This window comes from Macaca nemestrina, chromosome 17, assembly GCF_043159975.1.
Source record: "Macaca nemestrina isolate mMacNem1 chromosome 17, mMacNem.hap1, whole genome shotgun sequence".
In the NCBI taxonomy this organism is placed as follows: domain Eukaryota; kingdom Metazoa; phylum Chordata; class Mammalia; order Primates; family Cercopithecidae; genus Macaca; species Macaca nemestrina.
This window is the reverse complement of record NC_092141.1, coordinates 61,385,428-61,411,903: the sequence shown is the minus strand read 5'-3', so window position 1 is coordinate 61,411,903 and position 26,476 is coordinate 61,385,428. Positions and strand designations below refer to the sequence as shown.

General features: G+C 54.6%; 2 protein-coding genes across 7 annotated transcripts; both read right to left on the bottom strand.

Moving 5' to 3' along the window:
• Window positions 1-2,723: 2,723 nt before the first annotated feature.
• Window positions 2,724-17,318, bottom strand: LOC105472292 (oxysterol binding protein like 7). Of its 3 annotated transcripts, XR_981510.3 has the most exons (24): window positions 17,127-17,318; window positions 15,657-15,818; window positions 15,424-15,549; window positions 15,183-15,236; window positions 14,440-14,553; window positions 13,960-14,070; window positions 13,723-13,840; window positions 12,673-12,776; window positions 12,197-12,289; window positions 11,973-12,105; window positions 11,798-11,892; window positions 11,514-11,609; window positions 10,625-10,762; window positions 9,911-10,004; window positions 8,977-9,224; window positions 8,656-8,793; window positions 6,052-6,115; window positions 5,875-5,953; window positions 4,685-4,829; window positions 4,427-4,571; window positions 4,215-4,341; window positions 3,890-4,012; window positions 3,572-3,751; window positions 2,724-3,059 (listed from the first exon to the last, which is right to left on the bottom strand). XR_981510.3 is itself a non-coding variant. In XM_011725398.3 (23 exons), the coding sequence occupies exons 2-23, from the start codon at window positions 15,729-15,731 to the stop codon at window positions 3,643-3,645; spliced, it is 2,529 nt and encodes an 842-aa protein (XP_011723700.2). In that variant the 5' UTR covers window positions 15,732-15,818; window positions 17,127-17,318; the 3' UTR covers window positions 2,724-3,642. The 3 variants fall into 3 exon arrangements, 2 of the variants coding, with proteins under 2 accessions (XP_011723700.2, XP_011723701.2); XM_011725398.3 differs by having other exon boundaries at window positions 2,724-3,751; XM_011725399.2 differs by lacking the exon at window positions 3,572-3,751.
• A 1,558-nt stretch (window positions 17,319-18,876) lies between these two features.
• On the bottom strand, window positions 18,877-26,294 carry LOC105472293 (mitochondrial ribosomal protein L10). Of its 4 annotated transcripts, none has more exons than XM_071083028.1 (5): window positions 26,248-26,294; window positions 23,183-23,352; window positions 21,717-21,881; window positions 21,317-21,461; window positions 18,877-19,936 (listed from the first exon to the last, which is right to left on the bottom strand). In XM_071083028.1, the coding sequence occupies exons 2-5, from the start codon at window positions 23,285-23,287 to the stop codon at window positions 19,680-19,682; spliced, it is 672 nt and encodes a 223-aa protein (XP_070939129.1). In that variant the 5' UTR covers window positions 23,288-23,352; window positions 26,248-26,294; the 3' UTR covers window positions 18,877-19,679. The 4 variants fall into 4 exon arrangements, with proteins under 4 accessions (XP_070939129.1, XP_011723702.1, XP_070939128.1 ...); XM_011725400.2 differs by lacking the exon at window positions 26,248-26,294 and adding an exon at window positions 26,103-26,232; XM_071083027.1 differs by lacking the exon at window positions 26,248-26,294 and adding an exon at window positions 25,494-25,512.
• Between the last annotated feature and the right edge of the window lie 182 nt (window positions 26,295-26,476).

The window sequence follows — 26,476 nt, the reverse complement described above, 5'->3', positions numbered from 1 at the left end:
TGGGTCTGTGCTTGGCTCCCCATGACCCAGTGGGGATGGGTACTCCTGTGGGACATCTGGACTAGGCTGACAGGCTTGAGAAGGGGGCCCACCATTCCCTTCTCAGATCACTGACTTGAGCACCCCACCCTGGGATTCCTGGTGGACAGGAGGTGGCACCGCTCCCTGAACCCCTGGCTAGTGTGGGCCCCTCACACTCTGTCCATGGAGCACAGCCTGGGGCCAGAACCTCAGGCTCCCTCAGCCTGGCCTAAGCTCCCATCAGCAGTGACCCACAAAGCCCTGGCCAGATGGGGGACATTTCCAAGGAGACCACAGTCCTTCAGAAGGGACTGCCCCCTCATCTGCTGGGCCCCAGAAGGAGCAAAAACAACCTTACCTCCCCTTCCAGTTGTTGAGGTGGTACCTGGGCTGTACCTGGGAAAGGACTCGGGGGAGGATGGTGGTTTAGAGGGCACAGCCACAGAGGCAGAGGAGTTTTGAGGCTTTTTGTGTCTCCCCTGGAAAAATAACTTGGGAATTTGGTCTATTTTAAACTCTGGTTCTTTTTTTTTTTTTTTTTTTAAGGTGGAGTCTCACTCCGTCACCCAGGCTGGAATACAGTGGCATGGTCTCAACTCAGTGCAACCTCTGCCTCCTGGGTTCAAGCAATTCTCCTGTCTCAGCCTCCCGAGTAGCTGGGATTACAGGTGCACGCCACCACACCTGGCTAATTTTTGTATTTTTAGTAGAGACGGGGTTTCACCATCTTGGCCAGGTTGGTCTTGAACTCCTGACCTCGTGATCCACCCGCCTCTGCCTCCCAAAGTGCTGGGATTACAGGTGTGAGCCACTGTGCCCAGCCTAAACCCTGGTTCTTAAAATACGTGGCAGTTTGTCACAGGCTAGTGGGTCAGGTGCTGTGGTGCTCTGAGGGGAAAGGGCCCGGAGAAGGACAGTGCATACTGTTTAAAAATATCCTGAATGTGTGCAGGCCTTGGCTTTTTTTGGAATGGGTTGAGGTTATTTCTGGCATGTGGTGTCAGGACAAGTGTGTTCATTTTGACACGGTAAATAAACTGGAAATGTGGAGCACTGCTCCTCTGCAGGGGATGAGGAGGAAGAAAAAGATGACAATGTGAAGGGCTGTCGTAGCTCAGGGGCCCCCTCTGTTCCTGCCACTCTGCCATCCCCCAAAGAAAGCATGACTTCCTCCTGGGACACTAATTGAACCAGAGCAGGACTGGGGTCGTTGTTGCTGCAGGTGGTGGGGTGGGAGTAGGGGAAAGGAGCTAAGAGAGAACGAATGAAATGAGGAGCCTGGGTCACCTTACAGACGTTCTCCTTTAAGACACGAAAGAAGCCAAATGAGAGACTGAAGCCTCTGAACAGAAGGGGAAGGCAACCTGACCAAGATCACACAGCTTCAGAATCAGAGCTGGCCCCAGGGGCAAGAGCATAGGGGAGGAAAGGCAGCTGTTCCTGTTCTTCCTCCCTCCCTTCCACCCTTGAACACTGATCCTGGGGGTCAAAGCGGGATACTAGCACAGACCTGACTTAGGGTGCTGAGTGTGGGGGCCAGCACTCTGTGCCAGACAGGGGGCCAGGGGCCATGTGGTTTTCTACCGGTTGAAGAGTTTGGATTTTCCTCTAGGCACTGGGAAGCAGGGGATGTATTTTAAGCAGACATGAAGTGCCACATTTTCTCTTGAAATACCGCCCTGGAAGCCGGGTGCGATGGCTCACGCCTGTAATCCCAGCACTTTGGGAGGTTTAGGCGAGCAGATCACCTGAGGTCTGGAGTTTGAGACCAGCCGTCTGACCAACATGGAGAAACCTCGTCTCTACTAAAAATACAAAATTAGCTGGGCGTGGGAGTGCATGCCTCTAATCCCAGCTGCTCGGAAGCTGAGGCAGGAGAATTGCTTGAACCTGGGAGGCGGAGGTTGCGGTGAGCTGAGATTGCGCCATTGCACTCCAGCCTGGGCAACAAGAGGGAACTCTGTCTTGAAAAAAAAAAAAAAAAAAAAAGAAGAAGAAGAAGAAATACCGCCCTGGAGGCCACCACAATAGTCCAGGCAAGCGTTGATGAGGGCCCAGCCTAGCCAGTGAAATGGAGAGAAGGGGCCAGTGCAGAGAGACACCTGGGGTAGAAGTGACAGGGGATCAAGCAGGAGGGAGGATGACCTCTGGGCTTTTGGCTCAGGTTGGTGATGGCTGTATTCAATTCCTGAGGTTGCTGGAACAGTACACCACATATTGGGTGACCTAAAACAACAGGAATGTATTCTCTCATAGCTGAGGCCAGGTGTTAGCAGGGCTGGCTCTTTCTTGACGCTCAGTGGGAGAATCTCTCTCAGACTCTCCAAGCTTCGGGCAGTTGCCAGCAGCCTTGGCACTTTCAGCTTTCAGATATGTCGCTCCCATCTCTGCCTACGTCTCCACGTGGCCGACTCCCGTGTGTCTGTTTCACACACTTGTCTTCCCTTGCGTACGTCTGTCTGCCCAAATTTCACTCTACTTATAAGGACACCAGTCACTGGAGTAGAGCCACCCAAATCCAATGTGACCTCATTTTAACTTGTCTTTGCAAAGATACTATTTGCAACTAAGGTCACATGCACATGCCTGGGGACTAGAAACATTTCTTGGGGGACAGAATTCATTTTACCCATGACAGTGGCTGCGGGCTTTCCGCTGACCTTGAGCCCACATGTTTTTCAATGAATGGTCACAGGCCAAAGTCTGGGACAGTCTTTATTGGAGCTGGGAATGTCATAGCAATTCACCCTCATCAGAGGCAGACTGTGAGAAAGAGCAGTGATGTGGCGGACCCCCAGCAGGGGGAAGGCCGGGCTACATGAGGGAGCCCTGCTCGCCTGCAAGCAGGGCACAGATGCACACGCACACACTCTTCTACATGAACTTACACTCACACCTGCGCACTCGCTGCCGGTGGGTCGGAGGCCAGGCACCTTGGGCTGCTCCCTCCTCACGGAGAGGCCTCCTCCACTCTGGGGGATCCGCTGAGCTGAGACGGGAGGGAACCACTTGAGGATCAGGGACGAAGGAGCTGGAAGCTGCAGGCATTTTGCAGTTAGGGAGAAGGGATCCAGGACAGGAGGGATGGCCAGGGACCAACCAAAGGGAGCTGAAGAAGGCCCTGCAGGGCCAGGGAAGGGGAAGAAGATGCTGGAGATGGGCAGGGGAAGGGGAGGGGAGAACAGATCATCTCTCCTTCACTCACTGCAACCTCACTGCCAGGGACAGAGCCCTGGGCACAGAAAGCCTGGGGAGAATCAAGGGGTCCCCTGTGTCCTAGGAAGGCACTGAAATGGGGAACAGATCCTGGGAGCCAGAGTCTCCCCCAAGTACCCCAAAGGGGACAGGAAGGGGGATGGTGAAGCAGAAAGGGTCCTACATGCTGGTTGTCTGGGGCAAGGAGACTGGGGAAGCACAGATTCTGCTTCTCACCCCAAACGGTGGGGTGCGGGGTGGGCTGATATGCAGCCCCTCTGGCCAGCAGAGGGGAGGGAGGGCCAGGGCTGCCCCTTTGGTCTCAAGGGCAGTGAAGGGGGGAGCCTGGCCTCACCCATGTGTCCGTGGTAGGGGGTGGAGGCAGGAGGAGTGAGGAACCAGAGCCTCCTGCCCCCGGGGCCAGGGCTACCAGAGCACGGCCCCATCCATGTTCCCGTAGCCTGGCTCGGCCCGCAGCCTCCAGTAGGTATTGTTGGTCACCCACCACTCCTTCCCGCTGCTATCTGTCTGCCGCCTGGCGGGAGAAGGCGGTGGCAGTGAGGGGTGAACATCTAGAAGGCAGGCTAGGGTCCTAAGGTGCTGCCTCCCACACCTGCCCTGTTCCAAGCAGGGCTCAAGGGGAGACCCAGGGCGGAGGGCGAGGCCGAGGCACCTGAAGAAGCGAGCCTGGTGTACGATGTTGTTTTCCTCCATGACTTTGCGCCTGTCTCGCTGCAGCTGCTCGATCCTTCTCTTCTGGGCCTCAGCAGCCTGTATGTTCCCCTCCTCCAGGTACCTGAGGATCCAGATCAAACTCAGTTGAACTGTCCATCTGCAGGGCCCCCAAACCCAAGGCCTCTGTCCCTGCCCAGCTCTGTCCTCTAGACAAGCCCCATTTCTCTGAGGCCACTCAGGGAAGGAAGGACAAAGCCCCAGCTCTGTACTCCGTGCAGGGAGTGAGCCAGGTGGTTCTAGGCTAGCACCCATCCGGCACTGACCTCTGGTCTGGCCGGAGCCTCGTGTCGGTGGAAGGCAGTGACCGTTTCAGCTCTGCCGTCAGCTCATTCAGCTCCAGGGCAAACTGGGTGAAGCCGAAGTTGCGCTCATGGTCGGGGGGCATTGAGTCTGGGGGAAGGCAAGGGGCTGGGGTAGGTGCACCATGCCTGAGCTGCTCCAGCCTCATCCAGCCCTCCATGACCCCTCCACTTACTGGGTTTCCAGATGCACTGGCCGCCTGGTGTGGGTCCCCGGTACAGCCCCTCGTGCCACTTCCCAAAGAGTCGATGGAGGACACGACCACTCCGACTGAGCACAGCGCCCTGCACCTCGTGGACATTGGAACTCCAGTACTTGGCCTGGGGTGGGGAAGGCAGGGGTTAGGGAGGTGTCCTCTCCCGCTTAGCCAGGGTGACCTCCAGAGACTGAGGCTGCCGGGGGTGAATGGGCAGGGTCAGGGTGGCACATGTACCTTGCAGAAGGTGATCTTGCAGTGGCAGGAGCTGTCCTGTGTGTTCCGGATGAGCACCTCCCCATAGTGCTCAATCCAGCGCTGACCGCTCAGGACATTGTGAATGCAAGACGTCACCTTGTTCCACTCAAAGTGGTCCCCAAACCTGAGAGAGACAAGGAATGGAAGGGCAGCTGGCCGGCCCCAGCGAGTCAGGGGCCTCCTGTCTTGCTGGAGCAGGTCACGTCGGTCTGTGACAGGAACCCTGGGGTCCCAGCTCTGGTTCTGCAGTGAAGGATGACTTATATTCACAAGGCAGAGCGGCCTTCACAGAACGTATTCAGTGAACACATCTCCACTCATCTACAATGCCCCTGAGTGCCTGAGCAACGCAGATGAAAATACACAAAGTGTCCTGCCCTCGGGCACCAGGAACCATGTGTATGTTCACATCCATTATCCTGCTTAATCCTCACCTCTCTTGGGTTTTACTTTTTACTGTCATGTCCCAGGCAAGGTGTCAAGTCTTTTTGCTGCTTGCATCACTACCTTTTTTTTTTTTTTTTTGCTCTGTTGCCTGGGCCAGCTGGAGTGCAGTGCAGTGGTGCAATCTCAGCTCACTGCTACCTCCACCTCCCAGGTTGAAGCAATTCTCCTGCCTCAGCCTCCCCAGTAGCTGGGACTATAGGCTCATGCTAATTTGCATCACTGTTGAGTGGCAGAACTCACGGCTTCTGACTCCAAACTCCAGGATCTCTCCCACAACACCCAGACCACTCTCAACACCCTTTTTCTTTCTGGCTTCAGTCCCCTGCCTGTAAAATTAGCTAGATGAGAGTTTTTCAAATTTTTTCTGTGACCCCTAAGTCCTGAGATCAATTTAGGTTTCTGTGTGCGTGTATGTGTACGCGTTGGCTTGAAGTCTCAAAGGCATTTCTGACTGTGAGTCACGGTCAAAAAAGTGTGAAAGCCGCTGAGTCAGATGACCTCGATGGGCCCTTCCAGCTCTACTACGTTCTAAGGCTTTTCATCTTTCTCTATTGGCGACTGCTGTAAATATAGGTATAAAACCTACAGACACTGACCCACTGCAAGCAGCTTCAGGACAGACCTTCCTATCCTGTCCTTATCCTGTCCCTAAGGCCACGTCCTCTCCAGCCTGAAGGATTGCCTGTGGCTTGGCCTGGCTGCTGAGAGTCTAAGAATCCCACCTGGGCAGGCTGACATTGACTGTTCCCACAGGCACAATCTCCAGGGATTTGCCCCAAAACTTGTTCTTCCACTTCATATCTGGAATTGGATTAGGGGAGGGAGAGAGAACAACAGAGATAAGGCCAGAGGGTGTTCCCTTTGCCCAGGGCCACCCCGCCCTGCCCTCTACTCCTCACCTTGCCAGAAGGCGAAGTTCTCAGACTCCGCATGGCAGGCCGAGATAGGGGGGTGGTGGGAGACCTTGGTGAGCAAAGAAGTTCTCTTGAGGCTGTCCCTGAGCACCATTAGGGCACCCCAAAGTCCCTTACTCCCAACCCCACTTCCCCTGAGTACCACAAGACCAGTTGGTCCCAGGTCTCTTGTCCCTATCACCCTTGGCCATCTCCCAAACCCATCATCCTCTCTTCTTCCCATGAGGCCTCTATGTTCTCCCTTCTCGCTCCCTCTTCCTCAGGAGCTCCTCTGGCTGGCCTGTCTATGGCGTCCTCCAGAACCCCTGCTCAAGCCTGAAAAGTTCCCCGCAACAGTGACAGGTGGGGCCTCCACCCCATGCCCTGCCTGAAACCCAGCCCTTGCCGACAACCCTCTTCCCCACCATCTCCCCTCGCCACACCCCAAAACTGATCATCACCCTATAACCACTGACAGGTGGGGACCTCATCCCCTGCCTGAAATGCAGCCCTTGCTGACGACCCTCTTCCCCACCATCTCCCCCACACCCCACCCCAAAGCTGATCATTGCCCTGCAACCTCTACCCCACACCCTTGGAAACACTTGGCCTTGTCCCCACTTGGAATGGCTCCACATCTGAAGCCTTCAATTCCAACATCCCACAGCCTGCCTGCCTCGCCTCTCTCTCCATTCCCTGTTGCCCACGGCTCCAGCCAAGATGTCCAGGTCCCCGACTGCACTGCCCTCCCGTGGTCTGCTAGCCCCATCCTGCCCTTTACAGTACTCTCACCTAATACCCTCAGCCACCTCCACCACTTGCCAGAAATGCCAGCACTGGCCTCCTCTGTACACCCCTGGCTCTGACTCTGTTGCCAAAACACAGACACGACCCACACTAAGAAACTGCTAAATCTACAATGTCCTGTATCTGGGCCCTTGACATCCCTCACCAATCCTTCTCTGAGGACCTAGGCACAAGCCAGGCCCTTCAAACCTCATTTGCCTCCCACAGTCTGCGGCAGAACAGAGGTGGGTCAGGGAGGTGATTCCTTCTGCTCTGGCAGCAGTCAGCCTGCTCCCACCGATGCCCCCCAGGTTCCCCCGACCTCCTCCTGCCGCACCTTCAGTCTTTCCCTCTTTATTTCTCTTTCTCTCTGAATATAAAGATTTTCTGTTTCTTTCACCTTAAAAAATAGCAAACCTTTCTTTTCTAGACACACACATCTTTGTTCACATATGCGTAAAACATTTCTGGGAGGAATCCCAAAAGCTGGTAGCAGTAGTCCCTTCGGAGCGTTGGGATGAGACGGAGGCTTATTTTCTATTGTACACATGAGTGTACTGTGTCAATCTTCACCATGTTTTCAACAACACTTCAAATCCAAACAAACAAACACACAAACTGCCTCGACCTTTATCCCCCACCAACTGCCACCTTCTCTCTCCTCTGTCCCTCATGGTAAAATTTTTGGAAAATAGTCTGCTTTTTTCTCTATTTTTTATAAAACCTACACTCTACACCCTCTGCAATCCAGTCTCTGTCCCCATCCTATCTCGGAAACCTTCCTCACGCAGGTAGCCGATGACACCCCTCAGGTCCCAGGGACCCGCGCTCTCTCCCCTTTGGGGCTTCCCAGCGCTCCTGCCTGCCCTCTTCCCTAGACACTGCGGGCAGTCCTCCCAAGGGCAGTCCTCCCTTGATGTCCTCCTCCCTCTAAGCTGGCGACTCCTCGACCTGTTAGTGCCACCTGGTGCTCTTGGAGGAGCTCCAAGCCAGCGACTCCAGAGCCTCCTGGCCATCTCCCGTGGAAGTCAAGCCCACATAGTCAGTGTGCTCCCACACACACTGTCCACCTTGCTAACTGGCACCACCATGCACCCACTGAATTCCCCAGATCAGGCCGCCCAGACTTCTCCCTGTCGACAAAAACCTCCCCTTTCCCTACACGAGAGAGTACCCTGCTAAGCACCAGGCCCTGTCAGGGGCAGCACATAAACAGCTCTTGAACCAAACACCGCAGCCTAAGCACAGGGCCTCATTAGCTCTACAGAGATGACAAGACGGACCCTGTTGGCCTCCACCAACCAGGCATATGCCACCCGGGTGTGCTTTGCACACTGAGATTCTGAGCAGCCACTCCACTGCCTCGAATCCTCCATGGTGCCAATGCCTTCAGGATTTAAAAACACACATACAAAAGCCCAAAGCCTCTTTCCCTTCACTGGCAGGACTCCTCAGCGTCTGGCCCACCTTGTCTTCCAGCCCCATCTCTAACCTTCCCAAGCCTGCTCCATGCATTCCTCTACACCATCTAGAAGGAACATCCTATTCTCCCCAGCCCCTGTACTCCCAGCTCTCTCCAATTCATCCTCCAGTTCATCCTAGCCCAAGATTGGCCCCTAGAGCATGAGCTCCCAGGTGGAACTCGTGGGATCCCATGGCTGGACCTCAGAACGTGGGCCAGGAGCACCACAGAGCCCGGCACAGAGCCAACTGCCCATGCTCCTCTCCCAGGCCCTGGTCTCTCTGCCCCAGCTCTGGTCCCAAAGCCCAGGTCTCTCCTTGCCCCAGACACCCAAGGCCAGCCGTCTTCTCCCAAGGCCACACCTGCTCACTGATGAAGCGGAAGCCTCGGTCAGGCCGCTCACACTCATAGGTCTCCCCCAGGACAGGGTTGAAGGGCTTGCAGCCAGCTCGGTGGTACGTAGAGGAGTAGGCTGAGACAGCAAAGGCTGCGATGTACACCTGCGGGGAGCAAGGCAGGTGCAGGGTGCTGAGGATAGGGCCGCCACCCCAAGCAAGCAAACTATGGGATCTTGGGGTGGAACTTCAGCAGCAAGGAACAGCCCAGCCAGGATTTTCTGGGAGAAAAGGTCCCAGGGAGAAGGAAGCAGCCTTGGGCTGGGCATAAGGACAGGTAGCAGGTACCATGCGCTCGCAGGGGTCCGCGATGCGGCTGGCCTGGTCCAGGAGGCTGCTGTACTCCAGCTCCTCGCAGAGCCGCTGCAGAGTGTTGAGCGGCTCGTTGAGCTGCACAGGCATTGACACCTTGGACAGGTCTTTGCCGATGTTGTTGCGCAGAATGTTCCACAGGCTCACGTCAGCCCCAGGTCCGCTGGCCGCCGGCAGGCAGCGACGGCGGGGTGGCCCCATGGGTCTCCCTGGAACACACCCCCCTGGGGCCGCCTTGCCATGTCACTCTCCAACTGGGCACCAGCCATCCCAGACACGGCAAGCCCACAGCCCAGTCCAGGGCCCAGCTGCCTCCCAAGCCCTTGGGACACTCCCCACTGAGCCCGTGTCTCGACTCACAGCAGGGCAGGGTGACTGGGGCTCTAACTGCTGACAAGTTCCCAGGGACTGAGTTGGCTGGCAGGGGTGGGAGCCATGCAAAGGGGCGGACGGTTCCCACTGCCAGAAACCCTGCACCCCAGGAGCCCCTCCTGAGTCCTCACCCTTGCCTTTTGTTCCCTTTATAAACACAGAAACAGAGGTCAGAGTCCAGATTACCCAGCCCATCTTATGGATGAGGAAATAGGCTCTCAGAAGTAAAATGACAGGTCCAGAGCCACACTGCTAACAAGCAGCAAAGTGGGATCTCTTGCCTCCCTCCAAGGCCCTAGGCAAGCCTGCTGCAACAGAGGCCAGCCCCAAGGCCGGAGCCTGGCCCACCCCAGCAGAGCTGCTCCTGGAATATTTCCCAGTTCATGACCTGGCCTTCCTTAGCTCTTGGGGTCAGCACCCAAAGCCACTAGCCCATCAGTCACCACAAGGGATGGCCTTTGCATGGGCCTGGGCTGTGGACAAACCCTGTTTTTCCACCTGCCTCCCACCCCTCCCTGCCTGCCCACCCAGCTGGCACCTTTCTGACAGCGCTCAGCTCCCCTGAGGTCCAGCACCTCCTCAGACAGGCTGGTGGTGATTTCACTGGTACACGACTCCTCCTCCTCTGAGCCCTGGGCCGGGACAGATGACAGGCCGGGCAGACTGGGCCTCCCCCGGGCAGCTGGGCAGTGCCCAGGGCCTGGCAAGAATCTGCCCAGCTAGCCCTTTGGTGGGAAGGGGAAGAGAATGTATTGGGGGAGCTCTGAGCCCTAAGACATTGCCCCGGGACACCTGGCATCACAGAGTGTGCCCAGCCACCTTGGGAAAGGGAGGGCCGGGTCCTGTGGCTGGTGGTAGAAAGCTCAGGGACTTGGCCCTGTGGCTCGTGGGAGAAAGCTCAGGGACTTGGTGGGACACAGACAGAAGGTAAGTTGGGGATTACTGAGGTTCAGGGTCTGAGAAGAGGGGATCAAGGGAGCGCTGAAGCTGAGACAGGGTCATAGGAAGATGACTGGGGTTGCAACTGTGGCAGTAGTTTCAGGAGAACCCCATGGGGATAAAAATGTCACACTCCTCTAGAAGAAGAGTCCCCAGCAGAGATTTCTGAGCAGGGCCACACAAACCCGACTGATCTGGACATATTCCCAGAGACAGGGGCTGAGGAAACTATGGTCTCTGTGGACCCCACCCTTCTGTTCCCAAGGTCCCCCCCAACCGCCCCGCCTCACTGCCAGCTTCCCTCTTCCCTCACCTCATTCTCAGAAGAGCTGGCGGACAGGAGAACCTCACAGGCATCGAAGAACTCTGTGTGGGAATCAGCAAGGGACAGGATGCTGGTCTGCGACAGCTGGGGGGTGAGCTCGCGCCCCTTCATGTACAGAGCTTCTTGCTGTGGGAGCAACCAGATGGATGTGAGGCTCCGGGGCCAAGCCGGGGGAGTCAGGTTGGGCACCCGCTTGCCTGACAGTTCCCGTGAGAGGGAGGCATAACCGGGCACTTTTGCTGAGTCAGACACCTTCTGAGCAGAAGAGGCAGAGGGGAGTGAGCAGGGGACAAAGGCATAGTAGAACGAGCCCTGGCCTGGGAGTGAGGGCGCGCAGGCTCCATGATAACTGCTTACACTTCCCGGCACTGACCCTGAGCCCCACTCCAAGCCCTCTGTGTGCACTAACCCACTCAATCCTGACACCCACCCCGTGAGGTAGGTGCAATTATCACCCCCAATTTGCAGATTGGGACGCTGAGGCCCAGGATCACAAAGCTGGCAGGCAGCAGAGCCAGATTTGAACCCGTGGAATGCAGCTCCAGAGTCTGTGCTCAGAGCCCGAGTCTCAGTTCAGCCCACCTATAATTGCAGGAGCCTCAGCTCACCCGTTAGACCCTTTGAGCCTCAGTTTTGTTATGCTGAGGGTGAGAATCACTGCATCAGAGGACTCTGAATTAAAAGAAAAAGTACCCTGCACATTGTTACAAAATGACTGAGATGGGGCTGTCGCCAACCTTATGGGAAAGACAGTGGAGCCAAGTTTTGGGGCTGTCTTGGACTAAAAATCAACCTTGCCCACTGCCCTGGGCCTTGGCTCCCACTGGGAGAGAAGGCGCAGGAGAATCGGCCCCCACAACCCACCCTGGCTCCGCACCTCCTCAGGGTTGAGGGAGCTGAAAGAGTCCGCCGTGGTGTCAGAGGAGGTGGACAGTGAGTGGAGGCGCCTCTGGCCAGTGGGGGCCTCGGAGACCTGCAGGGAGAGGGTGAGGGACACAGTGCCAGGAGGATGAGGTCCTCCCCACCTTGCCACCTCCTCTCTGCAGAGACTGCCTCTGCCAAACCCCCACCCTCACCCAGATCTGCTATCAGACCCCAGGCTGGCAGTCCTCAGCTTCAAGCCCTCTCCTCCCACCAGCCACCCTGTCCCCCAGGCCTCACCCCCATCCTTGACAACTCTGAGCCCTGGTGCATATCCCTCAGTCGGTCCCGTTCCGTGGTGAGGGCGGCCAGGACGCTGCTGAGGGAGCTGTGCACTAAAGGGGGTGGGGCAGACCATCAGAGTCCTCGCTCACTCCTGCCCGCTCCCTATCAGCCTCTCCCAGCATGCACTTACCCTTCTGGGCCAGGGCCCAGAAGCTGCGCTGCAGGTGGGCATAGTCTGTGGGTGGCAGCCCACGGGTGCCCGAGGAGTCCCGAGACTCCAGGTAGCGAGACAGGTTGGGAACAGAGCCGTGGAGACGACCAACCTGAAGGGTGAAGGTGAAGGGGAAGGGCTGAAGGGGCCGGCCTCCTTAGAGCATCCTGCCCCAGCTATGTGAGGTGCACGCCCCACCTCACCCGTCCAATGGTATCATCCTTGGCAAAGCTCTGGGTACACCACATGCGGCTGGTCCGTTTCCCCTTCTTGGGTCTTTCAGTTGTCACTGAGGCCTGGCAAGTCAAGGTGGGGGGAATTTTACTCACAGGGTGGGGAAAAGGGGCAGCAACCGTCACAGCCTGGGAGAGGTAGACGGCCTCCTACGCCATGGAGGAGGCCGCAGATTACCCAGCACAGAGGGTGGGGCCGCTCAGGCCAGTGGATAGAGACAACTGACATCCCAGTGGAAGATGACAGCCAACCCGGCAGAGGCATGGGCGTGGAGGAACAGAGACAACCTTGACACAGTTTGGACATGGGGCAGGGGTAGGGAGGAAACCAGGCGATGCGTGGCTCTCCAGGAAACTGCAGCGGTGTGGGAGGAATAGGACCCATCCTGGGGAAATGATGGGATTGGGGGCCTGAGCAGGACCCTGTGTGTTCCCCTGGATCTTACCTGGTGTGTAGGGATAACAGGGGCTGAGGGGATTCGGTGCAGGGACTCCAGGCTCTGGAGGAGCCTGTGTAGTTCCTGGAGCTTCCCCTGACACTCAGAGAGCTCTGTGGCAAGAAAGAACAAGGACATCACTCTCTCTTCTTTTTTTTTTTTTTTTTTTTTTTTTTTTTTGAGACAGAGTTTTGCTCTTGTTGCCCAGGCTAGAGTGGAATGGCATGATCTCAGGTCACTGCAACCTCTGCCTCCCGGGTTCAAGTGATTCTCCTGCCTCAGCCTCCCGAGTAGCTGGGATTACAGGCATGTGCCACCACGCCTGGCTAATTATTTTGTATTTTTAGTAGAGATGGGGTTTCACTATGTTGGTCAGGCTAGCCTTGAACTCCTGACCTCAGGTGATCTGCCTGCCTTGGTTTCCCAACGTGGTGGGATTACAGGCATGAACCACCAAGCCCAGGCTCAAGGACATGACTCTCCCAACATTGACTTCGTGGAGATCCTGATACTGCTCCCTGTTACCTGCTCAAGAGCTCGGGTCCCTACCCCTGTGGGTGTGGTGCCCCCTGGTTTCCTGGGAGGGCCTGAACCCTAATTTCTACTCTGTCTCTAGACCACACCTCACCTCTGCTGCCTTTGAGCAGACCGGGGATGTGTTCACCCTGCCCTGCCTCTCTCTACTTGGTTTATACTTCTCCCTTCAGGCCAACTTCACAGACCCTACTGCAGGAACCCTTTTCTAGAGCACACCCCTTCCCTGGCACTACTCCTCAGGCCCCTGCCCCGTGTGGGTATTCAGTATCTGCTTTGTCATGATTCCCATCCCTGCATCCATGTCTGTCTATGTGCCCTGACAGATTCTTACTCTTCTGTAAGACTGGGACTGCCCAGGACAGGGCCCAAGTAGATTGGATCTCTTTGGAGACAGAGGCTGTCTCATTAAATTGAGTCTCCCTGAGGTGGGGATGGAAGTAATATTTTCCCATCCTGCTAATGCTATCTAGACCTGCCAGCTTGGGCCCTACCCTTGGAGGTGCTGTGCCTAGGGACCCTCACCATGAGAGCAACGGTCCAGCCCATCACTATCCCTCAGCCAGGAAGACACCTTCTCCCGCGGTCCAAGCCCAGGTAGGGCTGAGGCAGTAGCTGCTGTTGGAAGCTGGGCACCAGGAACCTGTGGGGTGAGCCCAGGGTCAGGAAGGATGGTGCCCACCTCCCTGGGTCTCACAGTTCCCCATAGCCCCTGCCCCTAAATTGCCACATTACCTGTCTGCACCCCAGGGTCCATCTTACCTTCCGGTGAGTGGTACTGGGCAGTGTGCCACGGGACATGTCCAGGCGGTGGGCTAGGCGGTGGGCACGCAGCTGTGCCACCCAGCTCTGGAACAGGTCCTGGGATTTGATCTGCAGAAGTGATGGAGACGGGGAGGGCTATCTGAAGGGAGGGAACACTTTCCAAGAGCAAGAAGTCAGGGCTCTGATCCCCAGACAAGCAGAGTCCCTTCTTACAGAGCCAGGTTTGTGCAAAGCTCACTTGCAGAGAGACAGAGTGCAAGGTGCCCAGGTTTCTGAGCCCTTAGATCTGTGCCTGTCCATGCAACAACCAAGAAGTGCAGGTTTGCCCTTGGCAGTTTTTACAGGATGGAAACTTACTTCTTGTCAAACTCAGAGATAGACCCTGAGCTCCATAGACCCTCAGGCCCTGCCCCTGTGTGTTCCAATGCCTCTGCCAGGCTGGGGGCCAACACATGTCCTGCCTCCCAGGGATGTCACCTTGAGGTGGTAGATGTTGTCTTCAGTGTCAAGGTCAATGCGCTGGGCCTTTTTGTTGATGGACATGACCGACAGCCGGACATCGATGGAGCCATGGAGCTTCCCCTTGGTGATCTGGGAGTGAAGTGTTGGTGGGGCTACAGGGAACCTATTTTAGGCTCTCAGAGCCATAGAGCTACCATCTCCCTGAAGCCATTCTACGTTCAAGGGCCAGGTGGCAGGTTCACTCTCATGTCCAAGTCACACTATCAGTAGAGACTTGTCAATCATCCTCCCATGTGCAGAGCGCTCCCCTATGTCAAGTCACATCTCGAGCTCTAAGAAGTCACAGATCAAGAAAAACTATTCCCACCCTCAGGGGTCTGGAGGGTTGTGGAAGGCAACGCCCTCCCAGAGAGATCCTGGGTACTCAGGCCTTCAGTTCCTCGTTCCCAGCCTGAGAATGGGACCAGGATGAGAGTGGTAAAGACCCCATTTCTTGGGCACTTATTCTGCCCTGTCCAGAGAGCCTTGTGTGTATGACCTCCCTTACCATGACAGCTCTGCACCTGGGGGAAGGCACTCTCCTGTTAGAGATGAGGAAGCTACAGCCCAGGGATGTAACTCGCCCAAGATCACACATTCAGCAAGTGGTGGACCTGGGATTCAGACCCTGCTCTGGTCGATTCCGGATACCCCGTGCCTGCCCAGGGCATACTGGGGCCAGACTCCTCCCACAACCCCAAGCCACTGCCTGGACTCACGTCTTGCCGGGTAGTTGCATAATGAAGGATTCCATCCTCGAGCACAAAGTATCTCTGTGATGTTGCCCAGGAGTGACAGGACCCAGGAGGCCGAGAGGAAGGGCATGAGGGAGAGGGCAACCACACAAATTAGCTTTTCTTTTCTTTCTCATCATGCAAACACCATTGGACTGCCTGGCAGCTGCCCCCCATTCCCACCCCGCCCCCATGTCTGGCCCCTCCCTTTGCCTGCCCACCCTACCTTGTGCCAGCCCTTCAGAGGCCACTTTCTCTTCTTGAGCAGGTGACCTTCCTGCCTCTCAGGCATGACACCCTCTGTCCCCAGCCTGCCCCGAGGCTCCTCCACCACCTCCCACAGCTCAGAGGCCTGCAGTCCAGGACAGAGGGAGGGGAGCACTGGTGAGATGGCCGCCTTGGCCCCTCCCGGTCCGGTTCAAGCTTGGCCCACCCACCACTGCTTTCGCGCTCTCTGACCTGCTGAGCACTGCTGGGCTTTGAGGACTGAGCGCTCTCAGGCAGGAAGGGCGGGTCCCTCTCTTGGAAGTCCATGGAGAAGGGAGAGGCCACTCCCTGCTGGGGACGTAGAGCAGGGAGCAGGGTGGAAGGGGAAGGATGTCACCTGCTCCTGATGGAGTCCTTGAAGCAAGAGAAAGACCCCCTTGGCGCAAATTCTGATCACCTTCCCCGCCTCCAACCCCTCCCACATCCTCTGAGATAAGGACTCACCAACACACCCTCTGCTCACCTGCCATGCCTCTCCCAAGTCTGCCCCTCTGTCCTGACCCCACCCATTTTCACCTGATATGGACACTGCCCTGAGACATGAACTAGCACACAGCAGACAGGCAGATGCCCAGGGAAAACCACAAGACATATGCGCAGCCTGCCTTGGGCACATACTTTGGGACTCCAGGAAATATTCAGTGCTTTCTTTAGAGGCTTCCCTGGGAGTGCTCAGAGGTGAAGAAAGGGAGTGACAGAAGAGGCTCCAAGAAGAGACAGAGGGGTTCAGAGACTGGACAAGCGAGACCTCCTCAATCCAGCTGCCTCTGCCTTCAGGACCCCTCCACCCTGCCACCGTGACTCAGAGACTTCCCTGCCATGATCCCCTTGCAGAAAACTCCCCAGTCTCCCACCAATTAGTCTCCATATTCTCTAGTGCTTGGAGAAACTGAGGCCTGAGATAGCCCCATTTTCCCATGTCTCCTCCTACCAAACATGCCCCTAGGATGCCCTCTTTGGACCCTCAGTGCCCCCTAAAGCCTCACCATCCCGTCTACCGTCCCAGTCCTTGGGGCTCTGAGAAGTGCCACCCACCCAGAGAGGGCAGGACACTGGGCTAAAAGAGACACTTCATGAGAGAAGAGGGGGCCCAGGACATGCCCAGGTCTGCACAGGTCCTGCAGCAGTGCCCACAGGCACCCTTGGCACTGGCCCTGGCCATCCTGGCTCCACAGGGAGATCAATAATGCATGAGGCTCTGCGTGTGTGAGACGGGGGAGGGGACTGGAGGGGCAAGGCTGGTTTGAGGTGGGGGAAGCAGCCCAGATCTTCTAATGGAGCTAGCAAGCACCTGAGGAACTGAGGCCCAGAACGGACAGGGATGTGGCAGGAACGGGTGCCCAGGAGGTTGGGGCAGAGGGACCCTTGCTGCAAGAGGCTGACCTGGGAGGAAACTCCTGCATTCAGCCATTGAAAGTTCCCAAACTCTTCCGGTGTTCGGGTATCTCTGTGCCCTTCTCCAGGCCCTGTGGGGATCCCGGCCCCTCACTGCTTGTGGGTGGAGGGGGAGGCTCTATCAGTAGGAAGGTGAGGGGTCTAGGCGAGCCAGGTGGGTGCCCCCTCTCCACCTCCATTCCCACCATCTCGGGAGCAGACCCACCAGCTTCAGGTGGGAGGAAGCTCTTCTCAGGAATGTCAGCTGCTGCCACGCAGCCCCCTTACCCCAGGGTCCATGGACGCCAGTGCTCCTTGGCCCTCACACCGCTCTGCCTCTGAGTCACCGTCTCCGAGTCACCGGCTCCCTCCTCACCAAGCTGAGCAGTGGCAGCAGCTGCTGCAGGAACCAGGAAGGAAGGAGACGTCGGAGCCTCTCCTCTAGCCGGATCTCCCCACCTCCCTCTCCCCTGTCCCCTCCTCCCGCCAAGCTCCGGGCAACCGCTCAGCTCTGCCCCCCTGCTCCCTGGAGGACTTAGGGCTGAGCAGACCGCCCTAGTATCCATGTGGCTTGGGAGCGGGGGCACAGTCCCCACTGGGCATGGTTCCAGATAGATCAGAGGACTGGGGAACTGCTGGCTATACGCCAGTGGTGGTAAAGGCTTTATTCAGACTACCACGGCAGTGACCCTGTTAGTGCCCAAGGCCAATTCCTAATTAACCCCCACCCCCGCCCCTCTCATTTTACATCTGAAAATAGACTGCAAAATTTGGAGCCAGCAAAAGTATCAGGTTGATGGTGGACGGACAGATGCCCCCTCTGGGACAGTAAGACAGTGCCAAGAGCACAGTCAGCAGGGGCAGTCAAGCCAGAAGAGGGACAGCCAGCAGTCCCCACACTGAGGCCCTTCACTGGGGTGATGCCCCACTAGGTCAGGCCCCACAGGGATCTAAAAGTGCCTGTGCATACGATGACACCCTACAGCCTGCAGTGTCTTGATCAGGAGCAGGCCTGGGGCAGTCACAGCTGCTGTTAAAAGGGCTGCAATGCTGGTCCCCTCCCTTCCCTTTACCCTTCTGCTGGAGTACTGTGTCCAGCTGCTCAATTCTCATGAAAAATCAGCTCTTAACAAAGGTCTAAAATTCATTCAAATGAAGGTGGCACAGACCTACAGCTTCAAGTGCAGCAAAGTTTTCTGGAAAAAAGTAGTCTTTTCTGGAAAGAAGTAGTTGGGGCCTCAGGTGAAGGATGTGATTCAAGTTTCTTCTCTGACCCCAAAAGTGACTTAGGCCACTTATCCCTTCCACTTCATCCTCACTGGGCCTGGTTCACATTTCAGGGTCTCACATATCTCTCAGGGACAACCACTGTCTTGCCTTTATTCAGAGCCTCAGCGCTGCTCCAGCCACCCCAGGTGGAGGGCATTGTTAGTACCTGGCAGGGTTCTGGGAGGGACAGGAGCACTGGGCAGCACTGGTCAGACAAGCTCTGGCATCCAGGAGCCTCAAGGGCCTTTTAAGTCACTTCCCAGTGATTGAGCATCCCGGGCATACAGCACAGGGCAAGGCACTGTGGGAAGCTGGTCCTGGCCCAGGCCACAAAAAGGCTGCTGCAGATCATCCCCGCCAGACAGTACCTGTCCAAGACTAAGGAAGCGGTGGCATTGCTTCAAGTCCGAGAAACAATGTTGAATAGCCACCCTCCCCAGGTCACCCCTGCATCCACCCAGAATGTGCTCCAATCAAGGATGACGGTGGGCTTCGAGTTAAGTATCCCATCTCCTTTATTAGTAATGTCTGGTTCATGAAGACTTGCATGAGGCCTCCTACCCTAGAGCTCTCAGAACTCCCCATTAACAGAGAATCCTAGTTTTCCCATAGGCCTTTTGTCCAGAACCACCAGAGACATGTTAGCTAGTGGGTATACAGCTGTCAGCTGCCTTTAACAGGGCAAGCATGTGCGGGATGCCATTTGCGAGAACGGGTGTAGGAGAAGAGGATTTTCCTAGGAAGGGAAACAAGAGTGAGCAAAGTCAGATGACAGAGAAGCTCCTGAGAGTAAGTTTATAGGGAGGATAGCCATGTAAACCACAAAATAAAGGAAGTAGAATGCATTTGATTTTATTATAAAGCAGTGCTCCCAAACTTTCCACGGCGTACACCTCGAGGGTGGAGAACTAACATCCAAGCTCACCTGGATGGTGGACGGGACCCACTTCTGGGTAACCTGATGAGGAAGCTCTAGGGTAGAAATTCGGGATGCGGTCTTCAGAGCAGAGGGCTTGGTTCAAGTCCCTGTTCTGCCACTTACTAACTGCATGACCTTGAGCAAGCCACTTAATTTCTCTGCTCCTTCTCTGTGAAATGGGTACAATGTGGTCAGGAGTAAAGGAACTAATACATGTATGGCACTCAGCACAAAGCCTGGCACACAGCAGGCTCTCACCTCAGCACAACTGCTTGGTTGAGCTACTGTGGCCATGGCCGGTTGTGCCCCAAGGGGGTGGGCTCAGGAGCCTGTGCAGCAAGAGGCAGTGACCAAGGAGGCAGGGGATAATAGCCTTATCTTTTCAGGATCTTTGCCTTGGACCTGGAGAACGGAGAGAGACTTTGCTCCTATCAGGTCCCAAGTTGGGAAAACTAAGGATGAAGCCAGTGGCTGACATTTGAAATGGAATCCTCTGCATCTCCAAGTGGCCCTATACCTGACAATATCATTGTTAGTGAAAACCAAGTGACAAACGCACTCCCCCACCCCAAGTTCTTCCACATCTCCCACGGAGGAGAGCACAGCCAATACAGCAGAGTGTATTTATGCGCAGGGCTGGCTAAATAGGCTGGCTATGAGTCCGGAACAGGGTCAGGAGGATCTGGTTTCCCACTGGCGGACACAACAGAATCCTTTTCGCGTTGCTCTCTGATGTACTGGTCCAACAGGGTGGTCAGCTGCAGGGGCTGGTGCTGAAGCAGGGAGTGGGTCTGGGTCGTGAGGTGGGTGAGGCCTCCAACAAGCTCCCCCTGCACCAGGGGCAGGCTGGGGAGCTTGGAGTAGTTGATAAAGCCCTGCCTGCTGAGGATGGTGTCATCAATGCAGCCACCTGGAAGAACACAGGGTCAGCTGGGCTCCTTGCAGATGCCTTTCTTCTCTGAAAACAGCTTTCTGACTCTAGGAACTTGCTCTCCATTGCCCTTCTCAAAATCCTGCCTTCCCCAAGAGCTGGGTTCCACTGTGCCCCACACCACACCCACTCTGCTTGGGATTGATCCCTACTTCTTCACTCTTCCCTCAGAAAACTCTTAATATATCCACCTGGCCCCAACCCCTATTAAGTCAGTGTTTCCTAAACTTCCTTGTAAATAAGAATCAGGTGGCCAGGTGTAGCGGCTCATGCCTGTAATCCCAGCACTTTGGGAGGCCAAGGCAGGCAGATCATCTGAGGTCAGGAGTTCAAGACCAGCCTGGCCAACAAGGTGAAACCCTGTCTCTACTAAAACTATAAAAATTAGCCAGTCATGGTGGAGAGCACCTGTAATCCCAGCTACTCCGGAGGCTGAGGCAGGAGAATCGTTTGAACTGGGGAGGCAGAGGTTATAGTAAGGTGAGTTCATGCCATTGCACTCCAGTCTGGGTGAAAAGAGCGAAACTTCATCTCAGAAAAAAAAAAAAAAAGAGAGAGAGAATACAGATGAGGCCAGGCGCAGTGGCTCACGCCTGTAATCCCAGCACTTTGGAAGGCCGAGGTGGGTGGATCACCTGAGGTCAGGAGTTCGAGACCAGCCTGGCCAACATGGTGAAACCATATCTCTACTAAAAATACAAAAAAACATCAGCTGGGTGTGGTGGCAGGTGCCTGTAATCCCAGCTACTTAAGAGGCTGAGGCAGGAGAATTGCTTGAACCCAGGAGACAGAGGTGGCAGTGAGCTGAGACTGCGTCACTGCACTCCAGCCAGGGTGATAGAGTACGACTCCATCTCAAAAAAAAAAAAAAAAATTCAGATTCCTGTCCCGCCCCCTCCCCACAGAGACCTATGAAATCTGGATTTCCAAGGGACACGTGCAGTATTCTCTGCCCCTTAAGTGAGTCAGCATCAGGGGAGTCTGAGAAACACTGGTCACTGGCCCTCGGCACCCTTTATTTGGGCTACTTGTTTTAAATATCTTCATCTGTGTGGGTTTCAGCACCCACTACCCCACTGTTAGACTCAAGGTATCTGAAATTTCTCTCCCTGCTCCATGTCTGCCTTTCCTAGTCTTCCCTCCAGTGCAGAAGTGACCTGGGGTAGTGAGACAACACAGGTGTGGGAATGACAGTCAGCCCTCAATAAATGTGCTGTTGACTCAGGCCCCATCCGTGAAAGGATGCTCTCTCCAAGAACGTTCACGGTTTTACCAAGACAAGCTGAGCAGATGGCAGCAGGCTGCTGTAGCACCTGCCCCTCTTCATCCCACCCCTAACTGGCGGGGGTGCTTGCTCACCTAGCAGCGGCAGGAACGGCACAGTCCTTAAGATCCGTACCATCTCCTTGACCTTGGGCTCTTCACTGACCAGCAGTATGTTGTGCCCCACAAAAAGGGGCAGCAAATTTTGGTACTTGGAATCCTCCAGGAAGGGCTTCAGGACCTGGGACAGCAGGAAAAAATGACATCGGGAACAAGTGGGAGGAAGAGCCACCTCGTGGGTCATGGGCCACATTAGGCTGAGGGTGCAACCCAAGGGTCTTCTCATCCCCTAATCATAGCTTAGACACCAGATTAGACGGTGACTCATGGAGAGGAGGAATAAGAAGTATCATCACTGGGGAGCAGATGGTGAGGTCTGAGTCTGGTGGGGGTTGGGGGAAGATGGGCAACCCATGCCAAGGGGCCTGCTCCCTACCTGGTTGGGGAAGACCTTCATCAGGATCTTGTGTTTCCGCAGCTGGTGTCGCATAAGAAGCTTGTCCTCTGCGCTCAGAGCCACGTTCTGGCAGACGGCTATCATTCGGTTGTCCTGGAAAACTGCTGCTATCTCCCGGCGGAGAAGCCTGATGAGGCCTGTCTCCTGAAGTTGGAAAGCAATGACCAAGGAAATATCAGCTGACTTCTCTTGGCAACCTTGCTCCCTCTGTGGTAGGTTCTAGGGCTTCCAGTGATGCCCAAATGTGCAAAAGATCGGGGAACAAGTAGGATAACTGGACCCCTGACTCTCAGGGACATGTAACATCTCCCACTCCTCTAACCTTTTCACTTTCATTAGATAATCGCAGTCTTTAGCAGTGTTTTTCAAACCTGAAAATGCTCAGTTCCACTCCCCCAAAACAGGTCTGCAGTCTGCCCCAGTCAACAGTGCTTGACAATAATATTGTTCAAATTACTTCAACTATCAATCTGACACTATACTCATGTTGAATCATTTTGCCAATCATAAATATAACTCTTTTGCAGCGTTAGTTTAAAATTGAGAAATTTGGCTGGGTGCGGTGGCTCATGCCTGTAATCTCAGCACTTTAGGAGGCCAAGGCGGGCGGATTGCTTGAGGTCAGGAGTTCGAGACCAGCCTGGCCAACAGAGCAAAACCCCGTCTCTACTAAAAATACAAAAAATTAGCTGGGCATGGTGGCATGCGCCTATAATCCCAGTTACTCAGGAGGCTGAGGCAGGAGAATCACTTGAACCCAGGAGGCAGAGGTTGCGATGAGCCAAGAATGTCCCACTGCACTCCAGCCTGGGCAACAGAATGAGACTCTATCTCACACACACACACAAAAAAAAGATGGCCGGGCGGAGTGACTCGCCTGTGATCCCAGCACTTTGGGAGGCCGAGGCAGGCAGATCACGAGGTCAGGAGATCAAAACCATCCTGGCTAACATGGTGAAACCCCGTCTCTACTAAAAATGCAAAAATTAGCCAGGTGTGGCTAATTTATTTATCATTACAGGTGCGCACCTGTAATCCCAGCTACTCAGGAGGCTGAGGCAGGAGAATCACTTGAACCCGGGAGGCAGAGGTTGCAGTGAGCCGAGATCGCGCCATTGCACTCCAGCTTGGGCAACAAGAGCGATACTCTGTCTCAAAAAAAAAAGATTGGAGAGATACTCTCCCCAACCCCACTGGCTCAGGTAGCTCTCACACACATTTTTGGAGACAAGAAGGAAATTCAGCAGGCCCGTCCAATCCAGAGCCCAAAAGCCAATATAGAATCAAGTGCAGATTTCATCTTAAAGTATCTGGATCAGGCAGTCAAAGTGAAATAATTACGTGAGTGACAATGGCTGAGTGTCCTACTTCACTATGGCCAGAGACAAGATTACTTTAATCCACCATCCCACCACCAAGTGACATGTATCCAAACTCCTCCTTACCTCCTGTGGGGGGCTTGGAGGAGATGGCAGGCATGCTGGGTGGATGGCTGGTTTTGGGGGGATATATTCAGTCACAGCCATCAGCTTCTGCCGCTGAAAGTGCATCACACGACGGTGGCGGGTAACAGCCTTGGAGCCATAGCGGACAGTCTGGAGGGTAGGCAGCCGGCCTGTGAGGGGATACAGCAACATGGTTAGATGCAACCTCTTGGAGGCCCTAGTTTATCCCAGATGGAGAAAAAACACACCCTCTAGCAGAGAAAAGCACAGCTCACAGAGCTAGACTCAGCACAAGAGTGGGACAAGGAATTGTCTACCCCAAATTCTAAATTTCCAAAGCTTCTCTTCTCTTTCAATAAGTGACCTGAGGTCAATTACTTAATCTCTTGAGGTTCCCATTTCTCCAGCTCTTCTTAATGTGCAGAAATGCGAGAAAAAAATGAGAACAAAGGAGAAAATATTTTGAACACATTAAGAAAAGGGGAGGCCGGGCGTGGTGGCTGACACCTGTAATCCCAGCACTTTGGGAGGCCGAGGCGGGCGAGATCACTGGAGGTCAGGAGTTTGAGACCAGCCTGGCCAACATGGTGAAACCCCATCTCTACTAAAAATACAAAAATTAGCGGGGCATGGTGGTGCATACCTGTAATCCTAGCTACTTGAGAGGCTGAGGCAGGAGAATCACTTGAACCCAGGAGGCAGAGGTTGCAGTGAGCCGAGATCATGCCACTGCACTCCAGCCTGGGCACAGAGTGAGACTCCGTCTCGGACAAAAAAAGAAAAAGAAAAAGAAAGAAAAAGGGGATAAGGTTGAATAAACTTTCTTAAAATGGTCAAATAATAAATATTTTAAGTTTGGGGCCCATGTACTCTGTCTCTAACACTCAACTCTGCCAAAAGCAGTCACAGACAATATGTAGACAGACAGCAGAAGCTATGTACCAACAGAATTTTATAAAACACAGTGACTGGCCCTACCATAATATGCCAACCCCTGGTCTAATCTAGTGGTTCTCAAGGTATGCCCCACCTGTACCCCAACCAGCAACATCAGCATCATTTGAGAACTTGTTAGAAACAGAAATTTTGCTGGGTGTGGTGGCTCACGCCTGTAATCCCAACACTTTGGGAGGCCAAGGTGGGCAGCTCACTTGAGGTCAGGAATTCAAGACCAACCTGGCCAACATGGTGAAACTCTGTCTCTAACTAAACTACAAAAATTAGCCAGGTGTGGTGGCACACACCTGTAGTCCCAGCTACTCAGGTGGCTGAGCCATGAGAATTGCTTGAACCCAAGAGGCAGAGACTGCAGTGAGCCGAGATTGTGCCACTGCACTCCGGCCTGGGCGACAGAGGAAGACTGTCTCAAAAAGAAAAAGAAAAAGAAATACAAATTCTCATGCTCTGCCTAGACCTACTGAATCAGCAACTCTGGGATGGAGCCTAGCAAATAGTGTTTTTTGTTTTGTTTTGTAGAAACTAGGTTTCACCATGTTACCAAGGCTGGTCACAAATAGTGTTTTAACAAGTCCTCCTGGTGATGCTGACGCATACTAAAGTTTGAAAACCACTGCTCTAACCACTGTTCTGACATCCTCTCCTATGATTTGAAGAGGAGAAAAAAATGTTACACCATTCTCACAGCTCTCAGACAAGTCTCTCTTTCCTCCTCTCTTCCTGTTTACAGGTAATGCTACAGAGCACCCCACAGAAAACAAGTGAGGCACTCAAAAGCCCTGAGCCAAAGTGACCCTTTCATCCTCAACACAAGGGCCAAGACTAGAACTTCCCACTTTCAGCCATTCCCAAGACTGGGATGTGACCTCAGAAAAGGGTCCAGATAGAAGGTGGCTCTAACAGTCAGAGAGTATGGATATTTGCTGGGGTAAGAGGTCTTATTGCCCAGCAGCCACAAAACCTAACTGTTAAGACTGCAGGCAGGCTTTGGAATCAAATGAAACTGGATTTTTTTTCTTTTTTTTTTGAGATGGAGTCTCGCTCTGTAGCCCAGGCTGGAGTGCAGCGACGGGCGATCTCAGCTCACTGCAACCTCTGCCTCCCGGTGTAAGCGATTCTCATGCCTCAGCCTCCTGAGTAGCTGGGACTACAGGCACGTGCCACCACGCCCGGCTCATTTTTGTGTTTTTAGTAGAGTTGGGGTTTCGCCATGTTGGCCAGGCTGTTCTCAAACTCTTGACCTCAGGTGATCCCTCCGCCTCAACCTCCCAAAGTGCTGGGATTACAGGCGTGAGCCACCGCGCCAAGCCGAAACTGGATTTTAATCTCTCTTCCGCCAATTACTAGCTGTGACCTTGGCAACCCAACTGGTCTCAACTTCAGTTGCTGCGTCTGTAAAGAGGAGATGCAAATGTCTTTCTCACAGGGTGCTTCAGATTTAAATGATTTAAAAGATTTAAATGAGCTAACACATATAAAAATAGTTATCACAGTGCCTGGTCTATATTGAGTGCTCAAATCCATTCATTAAACAAATATTTATTGCACCCTTACTAACATCAAGCACCATGCCACCTGCTGGCTATGCTGAATTAACATGGTTCTGCCCTTGCGGAGTTTAAGTTTAAACAAACAACTGTTTAGTTTAAATGCAAAATTACAGATTGCGATGGGGCTAAGGAGTCAAGGGTAGACCTGAGGTGACATTTAGGCTGAGACATTAAGATGCAGACATAATGCAAAGGTCTGGGCGAGGAGTGGTCCAGGCAAAATAAACTCTGGAGACAGGCAACAGCTGGACACTGTTGCTGTGATTACCAGAGTCTGGAATCACAAGGAGCTGCACGGGGCCAGCGATCTAGTTGGGGTCAGAGATTATGAGAAGAATCAGTAGTAGAGGAGGGCAGATGAGGACTAGAGAGCGGCGGCAAGACACGCCGTGAGGACCTGGGCCACTCCTTACCCGCCTGGGGCAGGAAACCCCCACGCAGCAACCCAGCCACGGCCGCAGCCATCTCCACCGGAAGAATGGACGGAAGCCGAGTGGTGACGGAAAGAGCTAAGGATTGTGGGGTAGCGAACCCCGGGGCCGGAAGCAGTGGGCGTACCCGTCAGCTGTAGCTGTAACACGCATGCGCTAAGCCGGGCCAACGGATCCTGTCTTCACCTCCCCGCTCGGCGTCCAGTCTCTTAGCAACGACTCCGGCTTCCTAGGAACTGCTCCTTTCTCAACCATTCCTGCCCACTGCGCCCCAGCTTGCTGCCAGCAAAGCCCCTCCACACCCCTCAAACTCCAGACCCTTCACATCAATTTACTGTTGTCTTCGACCTCACCCC